At 37.5% G+C, this 24,698-nt stretch overlaps 1 protein-coding gene across 2 annotated transcripts in view; it reads left to right on the plus strand.

Moving 5' to 3' along the window:
* The window catches only part of LOC111151437 (protein phosphatase, Mg2+/Mn2+ dependent 1D), a 41,035-nt gene extending 16,714 nt beyond the window's left edge, over positions 1 to 24,321 (plus strand). The window contains exons 2-6 of one of the 2 annotated variants that reach the window (XM_022509441.1): positions 1,014 to 1,242; positions 8,361 to 8,485; positions 16,455 to 16,645; positions 18,577 to 18,819; positions 22,842 to 24,321. In XM_022509441.1, coding sequence (XP_022365149.1) covers positions 1,014 to 1,242; positions 8,361 to 8,485; positions 16,455 to 16,645; positions 18,577 to 18,819; positions 22,842 to 23,399 — 1,346 coding nt within the window. In that variant the 3' untranslated portion in view covers positions 23,400 to 24,321. The remainder of the gene's footprint in view (positions 1 to 1,013; positions 1,243 to 8,360; positions 8,486 to 16,454; positions 16,646 to 18,576; positions 18,820 to 22,841) is intronic. The other variant, XM_022509442.1, reaches the window with a different exon arrangement.
* Positions 24,322 to 24,698: the final 377 nt, after the last annotated feature.

Here is a 24,698-nt window from a genome sequence, read left to right on the forward strand (position 1 = left end):
TCTACTGTCCATTCCTATCTCAGCCTTTGCCACTGTCTCTGAATTAGAGCTTTTCAGGGACTGTTAAGAGGGAAAACTGATGTATTGCCTTTACAATTGTGCTTTTCACATATATTGGACTACAAGTTTTGTATTCTGATTTTTCCCTTAGTATAATTCCATTTCTTTAAGATTCCAGGGTTTCCTCAGATTTGTGTATGACTTTCCTCTGTGTTTCATGACTGCTGTGGACTTTTTCTAATATTTATATGCTGTTCTTTCAGTGGGATTTTGGTGAGGAGCCTGTGTCAGTTGTTTGGATTCAGTTGGCTATCTTAAGCTGTAAATTGTAGTTTAATAGTACAGAATATTTTAGAATTATTAAATGATGAATGTGGTTAGTCAATATAAGATTTTGGAATTAAATATATCAGATCTCTGCCACTTAATATTTGAGTTATCTTAAACAACTTTAACTATTCAAACTATTGATTCCTCATCTGTAAAAGGAAAATAATGGGACTAATTTTACCAGTCTTATAGGTTTAATGCAAGTATTATTTGAGATAATACATGTAAAGCTCTTAGCATGGAACCATAGATTTTGAATGTCTAAAATAGCTATTTCAAAAACAAATCAAGTAGCTTTTCCTAAAAATCTTTTAAAAGAGAGATTAATAAATAGATGGTAAGCTCAGAAAAAAAAACAACAAAGAACTCTGAACACATACCTGCCACTAAATGTAGTTGGGACTAAGAGATGTGGAACTAGTAAATCTGTCCTGTAATATTTTTCTCCTAGGATTGGTTTGATGGTTGCAATAAAATTATATTATTTATAAAATTAATTCATTAATATATTGATGAAGAAATGAATACAAGTTCTTTTTTAATAGCTTTCAAAATGTTCTTAAAATTTATCCTATGCTAACTCAAGTTTTAACATGCTAATTCAGCACACATTGCTATTTTTATTATGATACCATATTAATGTTTATGTCTGGAAGAGTAAAATATTTTATTTTTTATTACAGCAGAATGGCCAAAGACTATGACAGGTCTTCCCAGCACGTCAGGGACAACTGCCAGTGTGGTCATCATACGGGGCATGAAGATGTATGTAGCTCACGTGGGTGACTCAGGGGTGGTTCTTGGAATTCAGGATGACCCGAAGGATGATTTTGTCAGAGCTGTGGAGGTGACACAGGACCATAAGCCAGAACTTCCCAAGGAAAGAGAACGAATCGAAGGACTTGGTGGGAGGTAATCATTGTGCTGTTTTGTCTTTCCTCTCTTGGTTCTATTTTGTTCTTTTCTGCTTTACTAACTAGATTGACCTATTACTAATCCCTTTTAGTGAAGTTACTTTTTCAGTATTACAAGTTTTTAGTTTTCCTGATAAAGTACTGATCTGTATTCATATTTATGTCATTATTTTGAGCTGACTGTTTTATTTCTGCTAATGGCTCCAGAGGGAAATCATATTTTAATGGGAGTCAAATAATACATACAAAGATTTATTGATCACCTTTTACATAAATACTGAAGCATGACTTTCAGGATCTGGACAGAGCAGCCTTTAGTAGGATTGCAGAGTAGAACAATTTGAATCTGACTTTGCCCCAGACTTTTTTTTTTTTAAAGATTTTATTTATTTATTTGACAGAGATCACAAGTAGGCAGAGAGGCAGGCAGAGAGAGAGAGGGGGGAAGTAGGCTCTCTGCTGAGTAGAGAGCCCGATGTGGGACTCCATCCCAGGACCCTGAGGTCATGACCTGAGCCGAAGGCAGAGGCTTAACCCACTGAGCCATTCAGGTACCCCTAATGCCTATAGATTTTTAAAAATCATGGTGTTATGAAAATTTTCAAACATAGGTGAGAGTAGAAAGAGTAGTATAATGAACTCCCACATCTATGGGGAATTTTTAATAATATGGGTTAATGCTTATTGGTCACAAAATAAACAGAATATAAAATTATATTTGTAGTGTGATTTCAACTATCCAGAAAAATAGGAGTAGTACAGAAATACAGCAAATTTTAAAATCTTCTCTATGGGGGCACCTGGGTGGCTCAGTGGGTTAAAGCCTCTGCCTTCAGCTCAGGTTATGATTCCAGGGTCCTGGGATCGAGCCCCGCATCAGCCCTGCTTGCAGGAAGCCTGCCTCCCCCTCTCTCTCTGCCTGCCTCTCTGCCTGCTTGGGATCTCTCTCTGTCAAATAAATAAATAAAATCTTAAAAAAATAAAATAAAATAAAATCTTCTGTATGATGATATGTACATACGCATTTTTTTTTTTAATGGTAGCATTCATTTGGTTAAAATTTAGGTAACATAAAATGATATACTTTAGAAGGTCTCTCCACTGCTACTGTCCCACAGGCCACCCAGTTCCCCTCCCCCTCAAGAAACCAGTATTACTGTGTATCCTTTGATAGAGATTCATACATAATCAGATATGAAGCTGTACCGTATATGGATGTACCATCATTTATTTAACTGTTCTCCTGTTGAAGAGTATTTCTATTTTTTTTGTTAGTACAAACACTACTGTAAAATGAAAAATCCTGTACGTGTATCTTTTTGTACATATGTATTTGTGGGATCATTTCCTAGAAGGAATTGCTGGGCCAAAGAGGAGTATGTTTTGAATATTGATAACCGTTAGTCTCCGTGGAGGTTGTACCAGTTTATATTAATGTCAGCATTGTATGTGGATGCCCTTGACAATATACTTCTAGAATTTTTTGATCATATTGATGTTTAGGTTAAAAAGGAGGGGACACTTGATGATACTTTAATTTTAATTTGTCTTACAAGAAAAGTTAAATATCTTTTGTTTAGCAGCTATGTATATATCCTTTTCTTTGTATTTCTGTTTATACTCTGTTCATTTTAGGGGGAAAATTGTTAGCCTTTTTTGTATTAATGTGTAAGAGCTGCTTATACAATTAGAGAAATTAGTCTAATGTATGTGATGTGCTTCAGTTGTTGTTTTCACAATCTGACTTTCACTTATGGCCCTGAAATTTCTTTTCACATGGAAGTTCGTTTTAATGTTGTTCAGTCTCTTTTGTTATGACTTTTGTTTTTTTGTGCTGTACATACAGTTCTCTCATTCTGAGGTTATTAAAAAGTCTTCTATATTCTAGTGCAGTAGTTACAAATATTTTTACTAATACAGTAGTTTTGAATATATTACGAATATTTGTGAATCTATTACAGTAGTTACGAATATTTCCTACTTACAGGAGGAACACTTTTTATTCTTAAAAATTGAGGACCTCAAAAAAAAAATTGAGGACCTCAAGGAGCTTTTTGTTTATATGGGTTATATATAATGATTTTTAGAAACTAAATATAGAGACCTTTCCAAATATTTGTTCATTGAAAAATAACTATCTTTTTAAAGATTTATTTATCTGAGAGAGAAAGCGTGAGTGTGCATGTGTGAGTAGGGGAGACGCAGAGGGAGAGGGAAACAAGCAGACTCCCTGCTGAGTGGAAAGCCTGGTGGTGGGCTGGATCCCAGGACCCTGGGATCATGACCCGAGCCTAAGGAGAGGCTTTATCCACTGAGCCACCCAGGCGCCCCTGAAATTATTTTTTTTAAAGATTTTACTTATTTATGTAAGAGAGAGAATGAGAGAGAGAGAGAGAGAGAATGAGAGGGGAGAAGGTCAGAGGGAGATGCAGAGTCCCTGCTGAGCAGGGAGCTGGATGCGGGACTTGATCCGGGACTCCAGGATCTTGACCTGAGCTGAAGGCAGTTGCTTAACCAACTGAGCCACAGTTGCCCTGGTAACTGAAATTACATCAATGACCTTTTTATATGCTTACATTCCAGATCCATAGGTGTATCAATTAAGAGCCATTTGGTTAAATGACTTTTTTTTATTAATAGACTTTATTTGTTGGAGCAGTTTTAGTTCACTGCAAAAGTAAATGGAAAGTACAGAGAGTTCCTATATATTCCCTGCCTCCTCTTAAATGCACAGCTCCCACTATCAACATCCTTTAGCAGAGTGATATATTTATTACAATTGATGACCCTACATTGACGTACCATTATCACCTAAAGCCTGTAGTTTACATTAGGGATGTTTTAGGGTTTTGACAGATATATAATGACATGTATCTACCATTATAGTTTCATTGTCCTAAAAATTCTGTGTGCTCTGCCTGTTTATCCCTTCCTCCTCCCTTACTCATGGGAACCACCTGTCTCTGTATATCTCCGTAGTTTTGCTTTTTCCAGAAGATCATATAGTTGGAAACATGTAGTATATAGCCCCTATGTGTGGTTTTGTAACATAGGCATTGGTCATTTGTGAAATACTGCTGAGTTAAGACAGATCCAAATATTGACACATTTTATTATATAATATCATATCAAATCTTACAGCCTCTCAGAAACCCTACTGTATACACATGGTCTTATGAAAATAATTTTGACCTAGTAGACTCCCTGAAAAGGTCTGGGGGACTCCCAGGAGCCTCTGAACCATATTTTGAGAACCACTTTTCTAGTACTTGTTTGGTTGTTATCGTATACATTTTAACCTTTAGACTCTCTGGAATTTTAAAATCTGAGCTGTGTAGTAGGGCTGCAAGTTAATATTTTTTTTCTCAATGGCCATTAGTAGCTACTAGAACAATTATGTATCTTTTTCTTACTGATTAGAAGGGTAACCAGGCATAAAACCCCTCTTTAATGGGAAAATGACCTCGAGTTTACCCTCTTCTAGCACCATTTCTCTGGTTAAGATGGAATGTCAGTTCCGTTATAAGGTAACATTGCTTTATGGTAGAATGATCCTTGAATTGGAACTGTATTTGGATAGAGAAGATTTTGAGTGGACTATACAGACCTTATTAGCTGCCCTGTGTACATGCAGTTTGACTTATGCAGGGACCGGTAAGTCAAAGGCTATTATAGGACACTGATTCATGGGGCATATGAAGTTTATGTGGGTCATATGAAGCTTGTTTATGGGTGCTAGAAAATGGCTCTTAGATTTCTCTTAAGGATGATTGCTGAAGACAGCATAACTGAAGCTGCTGTGCTGGCATACTGTTTCCTGTTCTATATCCTACAAAGTTATCTATTTGATCCTATAGTGTGAAGGTCAGTCTGTATCTGAGACCACTGCTCATAGTCATGCAAAGTGAGCTTTGCAATTATAAACTGGATTCCTGTATATGTTTGGGTCTTTTTCTGGGCTATTTTTATACTGTATGTTCTTGTACGAGTAGCATACTTTTTAAAAAGAAATTGTGGCTCATTATAATTTTTAATATTGGTAGTACTGATCCCTTTGCATTGATCTTTTAAAAAATATTTGCTGGACTATTCTTTATTTTTCTATATGAATTGTTAAATTGTATATTCTTTGATTTTTAATAACTTTTTTTAGAGTTTATGTTTTTTGTGTTGTCACTTAAAATACCATCTGCATGGTTGGACAGATGCTCTTTGCCATTTGGGAGCAGGTGTCTTTTTGCACAAATTGAGCTGTTTTATTATAAGTTATTTCCTCCTTTCCCTCTGTCTCACCCTAGGCAACTGGCCAGTGCTCTGTTTTTCCAGCCTTCTGTTGCTGCTCAGTCAGCTCTCTGCATATCAGGCTGTGCCTTTGTGTATGCCTTTTAATCATACAGAACAGCAGTAGGGAGTGCAATAAAAGCAGCATCTTTTATGAGATTGCTTTGTTTTTTTGATACTGGATTTAAAACTTGTTTTAACCAGTACCATTAGTTTTTTGTTCCTCAGAAGCATAGAGACAATAATATCTTTGACTATTAAATATCAAGAAGGCTCCTACTTAAGATTTATAATGAAAACAATTTGGGTAGCTACCATAATTAAGTATTAAGCCTTACATTTTAGGGAGCAGGTTTAGGAAAGAACAATAGGACTTAAGGTGGTATGAAGGCAAAATTATTGTGTCTCTTCTTGTGAATGGTAGATTTAATCTTTACTCTCCTGTTTGTTTTTTGAGGGTAAGTATTAAAGAAAACATAAAATAATAAAATGACCACCTTTGGTTTTCTAACTTGCTATGATGTAGAACAATGTTGCTTTGAGGACTCTGAATTAAACTAAATGGGTTCTCAAAAGAGATAGTAAACAAACAACTCTTGACTTTCTCTTCTGTGTTATTAATGATTGACAACGTTTAGTGACCATTCTGTACTTGCTTTATTCCTCCTCTCTGCTATCTAACATGCTTGCTGCTAGCCACATATGGCTATTTAAATTTCAGTATAATTTAATTACAATGAAAATAAAAAAATTCAGTTCCTCATTAGCACTAGCCACAGTTAGAGGGCTCAGTAGCCACACAGGACAGAGTGAACATTTCGATCTTTGCAGAGTTTCATGAGACAGAGCTGCTTAAATCTCCTGGCTTCCCCTTGTGAGATAATTTTGTTTTCTATTTTCATAAAGAAGGTTGAGGCTCTTCTGCCATATTCATGTTTTTCTTGGCTTACAGAGTGGTTATTTCTCATTTATAAGGCTTATGCCTTTATTTTGCTTCTCTTAGGATTTTTATTCCTTTTGTTATCTCTTTTCTCTCTAGTATTTTCATTCTTTTGAAGTTGGAGTAGAGATAGAAAAGCTGTAGTTGGGGCTTAACTGGCTGGCAGCTGCTGAGGTGTATGGTATTTTATAGTGACATTCCTTTGAGAGTGGTCACCATTATTTGTCCTGTCTTCAGCTTTCAACGTCTTGAAGCCAGTGTCATTTCAGTGTTCATCCGGTTTAGAAGGATAGAGTCATGCTACTCAAGGTCAACATAATAAACTAATAAAGACTCATGTATATATCAGGATGTCTTAGTACTCATTAATCACGAGAAAAATAACCAACAAGGAAACCACATATTATTGTCAGCTGGCCTGCCGTAGATGAATGAAATTTCAGATTGTAATCAAAGGGTTTCTGGATGTATAGGGGCACTAAGTGAGAAGACTTAATTAGGTTATTTTAGTGTCCTCTATCTTTAAAAGTCTTGGGGATCAACCTCATCTTATGCATGTATCTTTTTTTTTTCTTATGCATGTATCTTGTCAGGTGGACTTAATATCAATTTAGGCTAATAGTGTTTCTTGAAAATTCTCTTTGCTGCTCTTTCCGCCAACTTTTCTAGCCTTCCAGAGGAACATCTTTCTTTCATTGATTTTTTTTTTTTTTTTTTTAAGTTCAGGCAGATCATGATTATTTAAGGGTCAGTTTACTGTTTCAGTCATGCCAGGCACCTGCTGAGAGACCATCTCTAGTGTATGTGTTTTTTTTTTTTTAATTTATGAGAGAGACCGAGAGCGAGCGAGTACACTTGCACACGAGCAGGGGGTAGGGCCAGAGGAAGAGAGAGAAGCAGACTCTCCATTCAACAGGGAGCCTGTTCCAGGACTCGATCCCAGGACCCAAGGATCATGACCTGAACCAAGGCAGATGCTTAACAGATTGGGCCACCCAAGTGCCCCTCTGTTGTGGTTTCATTATTACTTTTTTTGCTTAAAGATTTGACCATATTTCCATGTTTTAGGCAACCTAGCATGTATTATTCTGTGTATTAATTATAGATTTCTGTTGCTGCTATGCCAGATTTCTTTCTAAGAGTTTTCTTTTTTTTTTTTTTTAAGATTTTATTTATTTATTTGACAGAGATCTCAAGTAGGCAGAGAGAGAGAGAGGAGGAAGCAAGCTCCCTGCTGAGCAGAGGGCCTGATACAGGGCTTGATCTCAGGACCCTGGGATCACGACCTGAGCCGAAGGCAGAGGCTTTAACCCAGTGAGCCACCCAGGACCCCCTCTAAGAGTTTTCTTATTCTGTGATTCCCACATCTATATCTCTACAGCTGATCCATTTCCAAAGTCTACTCTCATACTTGTAATTATAGAAATATCTAAATACATGATATTTCTGTTGAGTTATATCATCAAATTAAAAATACTAAAACTGAAGTCGTACTGTTTTCAGCACCCTCAAATCCATCAAAAATTATACTACATCTCCTTTTCAGGTTTTTAATCACTATTTATTTATAACCTCTTCTTCCTCCCTTCAGTTTTCTTAGTTATCACATTATCTTGCTTTTTTCTCTGACATGCTGTCTACTCATTTTTCTTCTCATTACTTCTACTCTGTTCTTTCTAAACTACCTCAGCAATCTCAGTTCTCCTCATGTTAATCTTACCTATTCTGTGTTTCCTCTCTGAACAAGAATTTTGGTTTAAGCATCTTTGTGTCTGAAACAGATAAGTCATTATTTCATGATCATATAATCTGATTATATTAGTTATTTACCACATTAAGCTACCTTAGTTGTTATATTTTATTCATTTAGAATATTTTTTTGAACTCTTTTTCAGTGTGATGAACAAGTCTGGCGTGAATCGTGTAGTTTGGAAACGACCTCGGCTCACTCACAATGGACCTGTTAGAAGGAGCACAGTTATTGACCAGATTCCTTTTCTGGCAGTAGCAAGAGCACTTGGTAAGTAGGACTTATATTTGGTAAATCACACTAGATTTTCTACACTGTGTGGTGGTAACATAAAAGAGGAGACTAAGAACTAAATCCTCATTTGACTGATAATGGGGGTAGAAATACGCTGTTGTTACAGTAAATGCTTTAAAACTTAATAGAGGGGAAGGTTAAAATGGATTTCAGTGCCAGTTGCTCTTTAACCATGAGTCATGTTCAACATTTTGGTGATTCACACCAGTACTTAGGGAAGTAAATATATGTCTAGGCTTGGTGTTATTCTTAAAATTATTTTTAAATGTGCTTCCCTACTTCAGCCTTTTATATTTCTCTTAAGAGCCTTCAAAGGTCTCTTTCTCATTAGCTAGCTAAATAAATTGTTCATACAAAATAAAAATACTTATTTTCTAATCTACCTGGTTTGGGACGCAAAAAGGGAGGGCATGCAGGTTAAGATAAGGAGTTTGGTGCAGACATCATGGGTGGTAGGCAAGAAATAAACCTTATAAGGGTTTATAGCTAGACCATCATAAGGAATTTTATTTTATTCATTTTTTTTCCTAAAGATTTTATTTATTTATTTGATATACAGAGAAAGATCACAAGTAGGCAGAGAGGCAGGCAGAGAGACGGGGGGGAAGCAGGCTCCCTCCTGAGCAGAGAGCCTGACTTGGGACTCGATCCCAGGACCCTGAGCTCATGACCTGAGCCGAAGGCAGAGGCTTTAACCCACTGAGCCACCTAGGCGCCTGGGAATTTTATTTTAAATACTTTCAGGAAGTAATTGAGTGGAGGAAGTATACCAGTGGTGAAGAGATAGACTTTGGAGCCAAAATTCCTAGGGTCCAATGCCAGTGTTGTTATTTACTGCACAAACAGGGCAAATCACTTACTATATGTAAATTACTTAATATATGTGACAGTTTTTTCAGCTGTAAATGGGGCTAATAATGGTACCTGCCTTATTCAGTTGTGAGTATTGGATGACTTAATATATGTAAAATGGTTAAAATAGTGCCTGGCACATAATAAGTGTTCTGTAAATGTTATTGTTGCTGTTTATTGAAATAGGGCAGTGACCATTATCCATGTTTTTAAAAAATTAATTTGTCAGGGAGAGTGTAAGCAGGGGGAACAGCAGGCAGAGGGAAAAGCAGGCTTCCCACTGAGCAAGGAGCCTGATGTGGGACTGAATCCTAGAACCCTGGGATCATGACCTGAGCTAAAGGCAAAATGCTTAACTGAGCCACCCAGGTGTCCCCAGTTCTTTTCTTTTCTTTCTTTCTTTCTTTTTTTTTTTTAAGGGTCATTTTGGTGCTGTAGTGGTTAAAATTATAGGGTGATAAAATTGGAGGCAAAGGTACTATTGGGGGCCTGTAGCAGTATTCTAGGCACTCTACATATTTTGTAGATTTTTGGAGAACTCAAAGGCTATCTGTTTCCCAGGTTATTCATTAATAGTATAACCATGTGATGGAATAGATTTTTCAGTTGTTAGCAAGGATAAAGAGGGAGGAATGTGATAATTGGCAAGTCATTAATATTACTAAAGAACAGCGTTTTTTGTTTGTTTTGTTTTGTTTTTAAAGATTATTTATTTTAGAGGACAGGAGCCGGAGGGGCAGAGGGAGAGGGAAGGAGAATTAATCTCAAGCTAAATCTGTGCTCAGTGTGGAGCCCAACAGGGGGCTTGATCCTAGGACCTTGATATCACGGATCTGAGCTAAAACCAAGAGTCAGACGCTTAACCCGACTGAGCCTCCCAGGCACCTCAAGAACAGAGGGTTTTTTTATGGGGAATCCAACTAATTATACTGAGGGCAAGGTCTTACTTCAGATTCAAACAGTAAATTGAGGGGTGCCTGGGTGGCTCAGTGGGTTAAAGCCTCTGCCTTCAGCTCAGGTCATGATCCCAGGGTCCTGGGATAGAGCCGCACATCGGGTTCTCTGCTCAGCAGGGAGCCTGTTTCCCCCTCCCCGCAACTCTGCCTGCCTGCCTACTTGTGATCTCTCTCTGTCAAATAAATAAATAAAATCTTCAAAAAAAAAAATTGAACCTTCAATTTAGAAAAATAGATGCCAAGTTATTTTGCATATATGAAGTGTGTGTGCCAAGCATTTTAAGCCTTGAAACTCATAAGAGATTGTGTAGTGGAAAAGTAGGAACAGATGAAGGACTGGCAGAAAGAGCAGGAAAACCAACTGGTTTTTCTGTTTCAGACTTCCTACTTTCTACTTTTCTTTCTGACTTCTGTATCTCTATAGTAATTCAGACAAGAAGTAATCCAACTCCTACTTGAATATCTTCAGTAAATCTTAATATTTCAAAGTACAAACTCTTGCATAATTGTCAGTTAAAATCTGCCACCATGAATCTTTCAGATATTGGCTCTAGTTTTGTGTGCTGAAACAAAAACAGGGCAGTGTATTTATTTTTCCTTTTGCAAAATGACCATCATTTACGTATTCAAAATTAGCTAGCATGTTTTTCTAGTCTTTCCTCTAGGCTGACTTCAGACCCTTCATTATTTTTGTCATATTGCTTTATTTCTTCATTAAATGTTCCAGAATTGAGGATATTCTGCAAGATGTGGTCTCAACAGTTTGAAGTATGATGGAAATATTTTGTTCCTGGTACCTGAGCATTGTACTTCTGCCAGTAGAGTCCTGGAATCTGTCATTAGCTTTTAGTAATCATATCACATTTGTTGGTTTATTGAAATAGCTCCAGTCGTTAAATATTTTTCTTATGAACTGCTACCAGTCAGATTTCTCTTTTACATACACTTTGGTTTTTATTGGGGTAGTGTGAGGGTGGGGAGACAGAGACGGAATTAATAGCAGCATTGAATGAGCTTCTTATAGAATATATAGTCAGTCCAAAAGGTATCGATTACTGTATTTGGAGAGAGATATTGATGTGATTTTTTTTTTAAAGATTTTATTTATTTACTAGAGCACAAGCAGGGAGAGGGGCAAAGGGTGGGAGACAGGGAGATAATCCCAAGCAGACTCTGTGGTGACGTGGAGCCCCATTGGGGCTCAGTCTGATAACCCTGAGATCATGACCTGAGCCGAAACCAAGAATCGGGCACTTAACTGACTGAGCCTCCCAGGCACCCCATCTGTGTCTTTTCCTTAGCTTGATTCAACATTTGTTAACTATGTAGGGAGAAAGAAATATAGTCCTCAATGTTTATTTTACACAGATACTCAAAAGTACTTAAGCGGTGGTATATCAGCATTGTTTTAAAATATCTCCCCATAGACTGCTTTTAGTTGCAAAAGAGAAAAAGTAGTAATTAGGGGTGCCTGGCTGGCTCAGTTGGAAGAATATGCAACTCTTAATCTCCAGGTGGTGAGTTACAACCCATATTGGGTGTAGAGATACTAAAAATTAATAAACTTTAAAAAGAGAAAAAACTAGTAATTAGAGAACAGAGAAATCAGGCAGTACCTTGACTAAATAATCAAAATTATCATCACTAATGAGGAATAGTGCTGAGACTGACACAATATTCCCTATGTAGTATTCTGGCCAAGATGTTATAATCTAAAGAAATGTTATAAGTGCATGCTATTCCTGATCCTAGGCCAAAGCCTATAAAAGACCAGGAGCCTGGGATCATGACCTGAGCCAAAGGCAGACTCTTAACTGACTGAGTCACCTAGGTGTCCACAAATAAATAAAATCTTTAAAAAAAAAAAAAAAAAAAAAAAAGTTTAACTTGTTGCATGGTAATACTTACTAGATCATAGTAAGTTATAGTATTTAGCGCCATTCTTATGGTTAATGACCATTTTTAATCTAGCTTTTTGGGAAAGAAAAGTTTACTTAACAGAAATTGGTACCATTTTTAGATACTCATGAGGATTAGAATTACTTGCATACAGATGTAGCAAAGGTGCCTTCTAGTGGCTGCCTGATAGAATTGTATGTGAATCTTGCAAATCATTTATTCCTTGAACAGATACTTAGTGAGTGCAATATGTGCTAAGCATGTGGTCTTTGTCCTCTTGGAAGCTTATAGAGAAGGGGAGAAGCATTCATCGGATCCAAAACGAGCTGAAAAATTACATCTCTAAATACTTCGATATGTGCTAATGAGAACTTAAAATAAGGGTATTATACCTAGCTGGAGAGGCAAGAGATATTTGATACTGAGCTGAAGTTTGAAGAATTACTAGTTGTTAAGAGAGGAAGAACGTGTGTTCTAAGCATAGGAGCTGCATCTGCAAGCAGCTCTGATAAGAGGAAGGAAGGTGAGTATAATAAGGAACTCTGACGAAGGCCAGTGTAGCTGGAACAGAGATATGAGAATAAGAGGCATAGATAAAATGACTTTTTTTTAAGATTGTAGTTAAGAGTTGTATCTTAGGAATAAGACTAAGCTATTGCAGAGTGGGAGTGGAAACAACTAAATTTGGGTGTATGTATGTTTTTAATTATGGCAAAGATACATAATTTTACTCTCTTAACCATTTTAAGTTTACAAGTCAGTGGTGTTATTGTTCATTTACACAGTGTTTTGCAACCATCACCATCCATCTTAAATATGTTTTATTTTATTTTATTTTATTTTAAAGATTTTATTATTTATTTGACAGAGAGAGAGATCACAAGTAGGCAGAGAGGCAGGCAGAGAGAGAGAGGGGGAAGCAGACTCCCCACCAAGCGGAGAGCCGGATGTGGGGCTCGATCCCAGGACCCTGGGATCATGACCTGAGCTGAAGGCAGAGGATTTAACCCACTGAGCCACCCAGGCGCCCCTGTTTTATTTTTTATTTAAAGATTGTATTTATGTATTTGAGAGAGAGAGAGATAGCAAGAGAGAGCATGAGCAAGGAAGAGAGGGAGAAGAGTTTCCTTGCAAGCAGGGAGCCCGATCTGGGGGTTGATCCAAGGACTCTGAGATCATGACCTGAGCCGAAGGCAGGTGCTTAACCGACTGAGCCACCCAGGCACCCCTTAAATTTATGTTTTCAAGGGATGATTTTGGTCACAGTTTAAAGATATTATTTATTTATTTGACAGAGAGACAGTGACAGAGGGAGCCCAAACAAGGGGAGGGGTAGAGGGAAAGGGAGAAGCAGGCTCCCCACTGAGCAAGGAGCCTGCCGCAGGGCTCGATCCCAGGACCCTGGGATCATGACCTGAGCCGAAGGCCGACGTTTAATAACTGAGTCACCCAGGTGCCCATTGGTTGCAGTTTAAAGAGTAGATGAATTGAGGTTCTTTGGAAGTGCTTTGTGGGAAGCACCCACGGAGTGGGGGGAAAATGTTAAAACTCACTAGAGGTAAAGACTACTGGGTATCCTGTGCACTGTGGGCTGCCATGTGCCACAGAAACCAGCAGAGAACATACTGAAACCAGAAGAAAGGCCTTTTTCTTCTCTGGTGTCCTTCCAGTGCTCCTACTACGGACAAAAGGGAAATGGTCATCAAGGAGGCAACTAACATTTGCCGCAATGTCCAAAGGCTCTCCCTTTACTGCAGGAATGATATTCTTTGATCCTATTTTGGTGTACAAACAATAGACCAATGATAGAAACACTTAATTCAAGGACCAGTTCTGATCGTTGCTCATTTTATCTCGGGTAAAGCCAGGATTCTCTAAACTGATTAAATAAGGGAACTGTGCCTATGTCATATGTTCTTAAATCTGACTATGAATACAACTCACCTAGTGAGTTTGTTAAAAATTCACATTCCAGGAAATTTCACTGGCAAATTTAAAGCAACTTGAGCACTAAAACAATAAAAAAAGGGGTACCTGGGTGGCTCAGTCAGTTGTGTCCAACTCTTGGTTTCAGCTCAGGTCATGATCTCAGAGTCGTGAGAATCCATAAGCTTATAAAGAAAGACACTGAAAAGATTATAAATAAAACTTCAAAAAAAAAAAAGAGAAAAAGAAGTAAATGCATCTTTGTGAGCTTACTTGGATTATAATTAGCTTTTAGTGGTTGCATGTTTTGTTTTTATTTTTTTTTAAGATACTATTTTTACGTAATCTGTATGCCCAATGTGGGGGCTTGAACCTGCAACACCAAGATCAAGAGTGGCACACTCCAGTAACTGAGCCAGCCAGGTGCCCCATGTGTGGTTTTTTTTTTTTGCTACTCTGAGAGATGAATTGCCACTTTACCTTTCAAGGGGCTCATTTGACAATGAATTTTGCTATTTTAAAGTAGAGCAGTTGATTTGAATTACTTGTCCCTTAGACTGTGAATGTGTTTTAATTGGACAATACTTTTTTTTTTTTTTTTTAATTTATTTGACAGACAGAGATCACAAGTAGGCAGAGAGACAGGCAGAGAGAGAGGGAAGCAGGCTCCCCGCCGAGCAAAGAGCCCGATGCGGGGCTCGATCCCAGAACTCTGGGATCATGACCTGAGCCGAAGGCAGAGGCTTTAACCCACTGAGCCACCCAGGTGCCCCTGGACAATACTTTTGATAGGACCTAATGAAGGGAAGTTTAAGTAAGGCAGAGAAAGGACAAAGAGATTTCCTCTTGGTTAGCAGTAAGTCAGACCTGCTGAAAGAGTGCTAAAACCACTCTCTTGTCTGAAAACCTTTTGCTTTTATTTGGTTTAAAATATTTTCTTTCTGTCTTTATTTGAGAGAGAGAGCAGAGGGGAAAGGGAGAAGCATGCTCCCCACTGAGCAGGGAGCCTGACTTGGGGCTCAATCCCAGGACCCTGGGATCATGACCTGAGGCAGACAGATGCTTAACTAACTGAGCCACCCAGGTGCCCCAAACCTTTTGCTTGTAATTTAGGTCTTTACCCAGAGTATTTCACAACAAACAAAAGAGACAGAGATTAATGTTTTCTTCTTTTTGTCTATTCTTTTCCCAGTTTGGGGGAGTAAAAAAAAAAGATTGCTCCACTTAACTTTGTCTTATATATCGCAGAAAAGTAAGAGTTCTCTTCCTCACTTTCTCCCTCCCTCCCCCCACCTTTTTAAAAAAGATTTTATTTATTTATTTGACAGAGAGAGAGATCACAAATAGGCAGAGAGGCATGCAGAGAAAAGGGGGGAAGCGTGCTCCCCGCCAAGCAGAGAGCCCGATGTGGGGCTCGATCCCAGGACCCTTAGATCATAACCTGAGCTGAAGGCAGAGGCTTAACCCACTGAGCCACCCAAGCACGCCACCTTCCCCCTTTTTTTAAGATTTCTTTATTTGAGGGGCGCCTGGGTGGCTCAGTGGATTAAAGCCTCTGCCTTCGGCTCAGGTCATGATCCCAGGGTCCTGGGATCGAGCCCCGCATCGGGCTTTCTGCTCGGCAGGGAGCTTGCTTCCTCCTCTCTCTCTCTCTGCCTGCCTCTCTGCCTACTTGTGATCTCTATCTGTCAAATAAAATAAAATAAAAAATCTAAAAAAAAAAAAAGATTTCTTTATTTGAGAGAGAGAGAAAAAGAGAGAGCACAAGCTAGGAGGTGGGTAGAGGGAGATGGAGAAGGGATAAAGAATCTCTAGCAGACTCCCCATGGAGTGGGAAGCCTGTCCCAGGGCTTGATCCCAACGACCTGAGACCATGACCTGAACCTAAAGCAAGAGTCAGACACTCAACTGACTGTGCCACCAGGTGCCCCAAGTAGTTCTTATTTTATTTTATTTTATTTTTAAGATTTTATTTATTTATTTGACAGAGAGAGAGAGATTACAAGTAGGCAGAGAGGCAGGCAGAGAGAGGGGGAAGCAGGCTCCCCACTGACCAAAGAGCCCGATGTGGGGCTAGATCCCAAGACCCTGAGATCATGACCTGAGCTGAAGGCAGAGGCTCAACCCATTGAGTCACCCAGGCACCCCAGTTTGTTTTTTTTCCTTAAATCAGGTATGGATTTTGAATGTTATCAGTTGCTTTTCTGCATCTATTTTGATGAATGTGTAGATTCTCTCCTTTAATCTGTTGACAAAATATTACTAGCCTGGAAATAACACTTCTTGCTTCTTATTTCTGCTCTGCCCCCCAGGTGATTTGTGGAGCTATGATTTCTTCAGTGGTGAGTTTGTGGTGTCACCTGAACCAGACACAAGTGTCCACACTCTTGACCCCCAGAAGCACAAGTATATTATTTTGGGGAGTGATGGACTTTGGAATATGATTCCACCTCAAGATGCCATCTCAATGTGCCAGGACCAAGAGGAGAAGAAATACTTGATGGTGAGAAGTAACTCAATAATTTGATATTGTTGTCTATACATTGTTCTGCTACTTTGTCATAGGTCTAAGGATGTTCACTTTGAGTAGGTATTCCATTTGCCTGGCTCTAGAATTACGTAAAACAAACTTTGCAGCTCATAAGGGGAATGAGACAGGATATAAATTAGATAAACACATAACCACAGACTTTGTTATGAATAGCCCTTAATGGCCTATGAAACCTCGTTAATCCTTTTTAAAAAATTGAGATATAATTCATATACCACAAAATTTTACCTTTTTTATTTTTTATTTTATTTTATTTTAAGATTTTATTTATTCGACACAGAGTGAGACCACACAAGCAGTGGGTAGTGGCAGGCAGAGGGAGACAGAGAGAAGCAGGATCCGTGGGATCATGACCTGAGTCAAAGGCAGTTGCTTAACCAACTGAGCCACCCAGGTGCCCAAAATTTTACCTTTTTAAAATGTATAACTCAGGGGCGCCTGGGTGGCTCAGTTGTTAAGTGTCTGCCTTTGGCTCGGGTCTTGATGAGCCCCGCATTGGGCTCCCTGCTCAGCGGGAAGCCTGTTTCTCCCTCTCCCACTCCCCCTGCTTGTGTTCCCTCTCTTGCTGTATCCTCTATCAAATAAATAAATAAAACCTTAAAAAAAAATCCTCTTAAAAAAAAAATGTATAACTAATTCAGTGGTTCTTACTATATTCTCTAAGTTGTGCAACCGTTACCACTATCTCATTCCAGAACATTTTTATCACTGCCTCCAAAACCCATAATTGTCAGTAGTCATTCACTGTCTCCTGTTATCCCCACCCACTGGCAACCACTGATCTTTCTGTCTCTCTTTATATTGGCCTGTTTTGGATATTTCATGTAAAGAGATCATATAATATGTGACCTCCGTATTTGACTTCTTTCACTTAAGCATAATATTTTCAAGGTTCATCCATGTTGCTTGTAAATAAAAGTACTTTATTCCTTGTTAGGGCTGAATAATTTTCCATCAACGGATATATAACATTTAATTATCTATCCATTTACCAGTTGATGGATATTTGGGTTGTTTCCACTTTGGGGCTCTTATGAATGACTTTTGTGAACATTCACATACAAGTTTTTGTATGGATATGTTTTCATTTCTCTTAGGTATATACAGCACCATACAGGTATTTTCTCTTCTTCAAAATTTTTTTCCCTAGCTTTATTGTAAGAATACAGTATATAATACAGATAATATACAAAATATGTGCTAATCAACTTAATTTTATTGGTAAGACTTGTGGTCAACAGTAGGCTATTAGTAGTTAAGTTTGAGGGGAATAAAAAGTTATACATGGACTTTCATTTGTATGGGGAAGTTGCACCTCCAACATCCCCCCCATTGTTCAAGGGTCAATTGTATATATTTAACAATTGTTTATATTTTCTTGTCTCTGAATTTTGTTCATATTCTTTGACAAAATTTTATTGTCATTGATTTGTAGAAGCTCTTATTTTAGGAGAAGATTGGCCCTTTGCAATGAGGGGTTTTTTTGTTGTTTTTTGTTTTTTGTTTTTGCCATGCCTGATTATCTCGTTTGCGAATTGTTTATCTGTAATAGCTTGATGTTTACTTTCCATTTTAGATAACTTCTGTATAACTTTTCCTATTACAGTGAAGACTGAGTTTCTTGCTACTAAAAAGATAAAAACAGGTGGAATTTAACCACAGGATAAGGCCTTGTCTTATTATTTAAAAAAAAAAATAGAGCAATAGTCTTAACATAGTTATGGGGTCTATGGATAATGTTTGAAATTTAGGAAATTTTATTTATGTGAGCCATATTGAGTACTTTGTTTTTAATTTGATACAGATGTAGTGGGAACTAAATCTGAGTTGTTAACCTTCTCTCTCTTTGTTCTTTTTTGTTCTCTTTGTTCTTTTAAATACAGGGTGAACATGGACAATCTTGTGCCAAAATGCTTGTGAATCGAGCACTAGGCCGCTGGAGGCAGCGTATGCTTCGAGCAGATAATACTAGTGCTATAGTGATCTGCATTTCTCCAGGAGTGGACAGCCAGGGAAATTTCACCAGTGAAGATGAGCTCTATCTGAACCTGACTGATAGTCCTTCGTATAATAGTCAAGAAACCTGCGAGATGACTCCTTCTCCATGTTCTACACCGCCAGTCAAGGTATACAGTTCTCTATAGTATTCGAGGTTTTTTTAATAGAATTTCTTTGGTTAGAATTGCCTGAAAAGTTTTTCAGATTCTTTGTATCATAGGATTTTGGATTTGAATTAGGTTCAAGAAAATGATGGATCTTTGTCATGTAACTTACTATCATTGATTCATCTTCCCATCAGTACTGTTCTGCATGCCAGGTGTGTGCACAGTGCTTAATAGAAAGGAGATGTACATAACAATATTTTAACAATCCCTTTCTAATACTATGAACATTTATAAACATTTAAGTTTGTGAAGTACTTTCGTATATATTTCATTTGAATCTCATAAATGGAATGGGTAACTAGTGCAGATATTATTCCATCTTCCAGATAAGACTGAGAGATTAAGCAATTTGGATAAGATCATACAGACTACAGATTGAAGTGGACCTTAGGATATCAGATCTTAGAACTGGTTGTCTAATAACATGGACAAGAAACATTATTCCTCTTCTTAGATAATTTTGAATGAGTTTAAGATATGCTGTGAAGTAAATTTAAATGATACTGTATTTCCCTTTTTATGATTTCATCCCAGTATTTTCCTACTAAAAATTAGTAGTACTGATAACTGCTTTGTTATACGTGGGACTTCTGAGAACGTGCTTTTATTTTTGTATTTTTGAGAGAGAGCATGTGTGAGTGAGGGGCAGAGGGGAATAGGGAGCGAGAGAATCTTCAGCAGGCTCCACGCCCAATGCGGAGCCCAACACCAGGCTCAATCTCACAACCTGAGCTGAAACCAAGAGTCAATCACCCAAACCACTGAGCCACCCAGGGGCCCCTATATAAAATGTTTTTTAAACATTAAACATTTAAACATTAAACATTAAACATTAAAATGTTTTTTAAATTATTTCTGAGAATCTGGAGACGTAATGATCTAATAATAAAAAAGATACGGAGATTTATGTATACACTAACTTATATTTAGGCATTGGTAGTTAACCAGTTGGCCCCACCAAAATATAGGAAAATATTTGGAGCCATTCAGAATAATTAGTGATGTTAGCTCTGACCTAACAAGTAAATAAAGACAAATCTCAGCCCAAGACATTGTGTTTTATCTTAATTGACAACCACGACTACACATGTAATCTCTTGATTTATTTTCTTGGTAAAATAATCCCATATTTAGTAACATCTAGATAAATAGAATGACATTTTGGTCAGCTTAATTTTTAATACTTTCCCACATTTAGAGTAGGCATTTGAGACTAGGTTTATCTATTTATAGACATGTCAGCTTCTGTATGGATCCCAAGGTATACAAGTAGTCAGATCTTTGTTTTGGGATGAATATGGTAGAAATACCTCTGTTTAAGTGATATATTACTCTGGCACACATTTTTCTCTGTCCTTTCTTTAGGGCGAAACTAAATTTAGCTTTTTGTTTGCTTTTGGTTATTTTAGATTTTATTTGTTTAAATGACAGAGAGTGAGAGAGATTGCACAAGCAGGGGGAGCAGCAGGGAGAGGGAAAAGCAGGTTCCCTGCTGAGCAGGGAGCCCGATGAGGGGCTGGATCATGACCTGAGCCAAAGGCAGACATTTAACTGACTGAGCCACCCAGACACCCCAATATAGCTCTTTTTTTAATAAGCCAAGAGTTATTGGAAGGAGGAATGAGGAAGGGAGTTCTTTCAGAAAATTAACATTTAGTTTCTGTTGTGTTCTAGGCACAATTTTCAGTTAGATTTAATGTTGGATTATAAGATTGGTGGAGCAAGGAAGTTGATCTCTGAAGTAGTAAAACTTTTAAAGTTTGTGTTTTTAGGAGGTAATTTCTCAATATTACATTTTATGTACATGTAAAAAGATTTAGCAGTACAGGTAATTCATCTGGGATGAGTCTGAGAAGTCTGAGCAATTGCCTGTGCTAACAGATGCAGTGTATTCCCGCAGAATGCCAATAAAAAGAGTGAAAAGGGAAAGTTCAAGAAGGAAGTGGGGGAAGAAAAGCCAGCACACATGTAGTGTCAGAATAATAATCTTGTGAATTTAAAAAGACAGAACAGGGGCACCTGGGTGGTTTAGACTCAGATCATGATCTCTGGGTCCTGGAATCGAGCCCTGCATCGAGCCCTGTATTGGTCTTCCTGCTCAGTGGGGTGTCTGCTCCCCTCTCTCTTTCTTCCCTTCTGAGCCTCCCCATTTCTTTTTCTCTCTCTCTCAAATAAATAAAGTCTTTAAAAAAATAAAATAAAAAGAAAACAACAGAAATTAAAATAAATCGTATTAATTATGAAATTGTTCCATTGGTTTTCTTTTATAAAAGAATTCCATCTAATATCTAACCTTGTTTTACAAACTAGAGCAGCATGTTCTATTCCTACCAGTGGCTTGGTTATTACTTTCTTTTGCCTAATTTAGTGATGTGACTGGTAGTAGGGGGCCTTCTCTGTCTGCCTGATCTTACTGTAAATCCTTTTTTCTTTATTAAAGCAGGACAAACTCTGGCTCAACAATTTCTTATGAGTAGGTATAGTTTTCTGTGATTATCCAGAACATGCTTGTGACCAGGGTAGGTATTGGAATCAACTTATTGCAAAAGGATGAACTCACATACATCTCTTGCTGATATTTTTGAAAGCCATATGTAAATATTCTGGAATGAAGACTATCCTGTTACCCTTTCTCAACACTGATACTTTGAAACAAGGTTGCTACCTAACACCTAGTCAGTGTTAAAACAGATACGAAAAGGGGCAGGGTGGCTCAGTTGGTTAAGCGTCTGCCCTTGGCTCAGGTCATGATCCCAGGGTCCTGAGATGGAGCCCTGCATTTGGGGGGGTGGGTTCCCTTCTCAGCAGGGGGCTTTCTTCTCTTTTTCCCTCTGCCCATTCCCTCCCGCTTGTGCTCTTTGGCTCTCTCTTACTTCTCTGTCAAATAATTAAAATCTTTAAAATATAAAATAAAACAGATAAGAAGAATTGTGGTTTCAGTAAACTATGCAATGTAAAAGAAATAAATGAATCAATGACTGCAGAAAGAAAGAGTATTTTCCTAGTAAAAAAAGAAAAAAACCCACAAAAAGCAGCAGCAGCAGCAGCAGCAGCAGCAGCAGCAGCAGCAGCAATCTTTCTGAGGCAGTCCCAAATTAGGAACTGGGGTTTCTCATCTCCAGCTTCTAGTTGACCTAAAGTCAATACGTTTTTTTCCACTAAAGCATGTTCATGTTTATGGTGAGATTGAAATGCTTTTGGGTGACTTAAATTTCCCTTTTCTTCTCAATTCTAGAACCATTAAAGGAAATATTCTTTTATAAGTATACTTTTCTATAGCGTTTTTTTGAAAGGCGTTTATTTCTAAGGGATTTTTATATCAGAGGAAGACCAGATAATATGCTTTCATTTATCCTTCTACAAAAGGGTTTACTTCAGAATATATTAATATTTTAATAAATGATTTGATTAAAGGAGAAAAAGATTTGAGGGAAATGTTATGTACTTGAGGAAGATAGTATTTATGCTTAAACTCTGTTCTTGAGGAACTATTAACAATGATTTTATAAAGTATTAGTACTATGAGAGATTTGGGTTTGATAAGAAAAATATTCTGAGTATATGTAGATCTAGGACACTGTATCTAAACGAGTGGTGCATATCTAAATGACCCATCAAGCTTTTAAAGAAAGAATACCTGAAAGTTTCCATATAATTTTTATTTATTTCTTTGAGAGTTGCCCCAGCCATGTTCTCTAGGTTCTCAGACATCCCGCTTTTCTCAAGTTCTAGAACAGTCTCTAGTGTTTGGGAGATAGGTACAAAGCAACAATATGAGTTTACAGTATGACATTATTGCTTTAATGTTGCAGTTTACATTTTCTCTACTACTGAATATTCAGAAATGAGAATATAGAAAAAAATAAGGAGGAAATCAACCAACCAACCAAATTTTTCACTTATTCTAATGAAACTTGTCTCCTAATGATTAAGCTGAATTCTATGATAAATTATTTATTTGGCTTACCTTTCTTGTTTTTTAGTCGCTGGAGGAAGACCCATGGCCACGGCTGAACTCTAAGGACCATGTACCTGCCCTTATTCGTAGTAATGCCTTCTCAGAGAATTATGTAGAAGTCCCAGCGGAGGTAGCTCGAGGGAATGTCCAGCCGACAGTCATACCCTCAAAAGATCCAGAGCCCCTTGAAGAAAATTGCACTAAAGCCCTGACTTTAAGGATACATGATTCTTTGAATAATAGCCTGTCAGTTGGCCTTGTGCCTACCAATTCAACAAATACCATCATGGACCAAAAAAATGTAAAGATGTCAACTCCAGGTCAAATGAAAGCCCAAGAAGTTGAAAGAACCCCTCCAGCAAACTTTAAAAGGACATTAGAAGAATCCAATTCTGGCCCTCTCATGAAGAAGCACAGACGAAATGGTTTAAGTCGAAGTAGTGGTGCTCAGCCTGCAAGCCTCCCCACCAGCTCACAGCGAAAGAACTCTGTTAAACTTACCATGCGACGCAGACTTCGGGGCCAGAAGAAAATTGGAAATCCTTTACTTCATCAGCACAGAAAAACTGTTTGTGTCTGCTGAAATGTATCTGAAAAATGTTTTTTTTCCAAACTTAGGATTTAAGAGGGCTTTTTGAAGTTGGTGCGGAACTCGAACTTTTTTTAAGGGGACAAAATAAAAATAGTATACAGTTTGACTTTTTGGAATTCAACAGTTTTATCTTGGCCTTGTACTTGCTTGTATTATAAATGTGAATTTTGTAGATGTTAGGGTATAAGTTGCTGTAAAATGTGTGTAAATTTGTATACTTCACACAAACTCAGTCTCTTACTCTGATAAACAGTAAATGTAACAACAGGGCTAAAGGTTAAAAAAAATCAAAAGAATCTATTAGATTTTAGAAATACATTTAAACTTTTAAAAATGCTTATTAAGAAATTTGTATAAGTCACTTGTGATGAAAACTACACAACTTTTTAAAGTAAATTATTAAGCAAACTGGAAAAGTGATGTATTTTCATAGTGACCTGTGTTCCACTTAATGTTTCTTAGAGACAGCTAGTGTCTTTTAAAAATTATTTTTTATTTCTAATTTCATAATTCAGAACTAAATTTTTCATAGCAAAAGTGTTGAGCCATGCTCAAGTAGCTTGGTGTTAGTCTCCCTGTTCTAATTAAAATTCTATGCAGTATCTCTTAATTCAGTAGCATTTTCTGAAACTTTAATCATCAGATATACTCCCCAAATCTTTGGAGTAAAAGGAGGTGGGTTTGCCTAAAAAGGTGTCCCTCTCAATCATCCCAGACACTCAGTGGCATTATTAGGTCTTAAAGTAGTTACTCTTTTCTCGTGTTTGCATAAAATATGTGAAGTTTTTCTTGCTATTTCAATAACGGATGGTGCTGCTAATTCCCAACATTTCTTAAATTATTTTATATATCATACAGTTTTCATTGATTATATGGATATATGTTTGTTCATCTAATAAATCAGTGAACTGTTCCTGATGTTGCTGGATTTTTGTTGGTTTGTTTTAATGATACAAACTTTGTGTTTTGCCTTGATCATGCTTTAGAGTAACAACTTAAAAATATATGTAATGTTTAGTTTTGCACTCTTCACTTTTTTTTTTTTTTAAAGATTTTATTTATTTATTTGACAGAGAGAAATCACAAGTAAGCAGAGAGGCAGGCAGAGAGAGAGGAGGAAGCAGGCTCCCTGCTGAGCAGAAAGCCCGACGCGGGGCTCGAACCCAGGACCTGGGATCATGACCTGAGCCGAAGGCAGTGGCTTAACCCACTGAGCCACCCAGGCACCCCCACTCTTCACTTTTTAATTTTAATTTAGAATACATTGAAACAGGCTAAATATCCCAACAA

This window comes from Enhydra lutris, unplaced genomic scaffold (genome assembly GCF_002288905.1).
Source record: "Enhydra lutris kenyoni isolate GAN:26980312 unplaced genomic scaffold, ASM228890v2 scaffoldscaffold26, whole genome shotgun sequence".
Taxonomy (NCBI): Eukaryota; Metazoa; Chordata; class Mammalia; order Carnivora; family Mustelidae; genus Enhydra; species Enhydra lutris.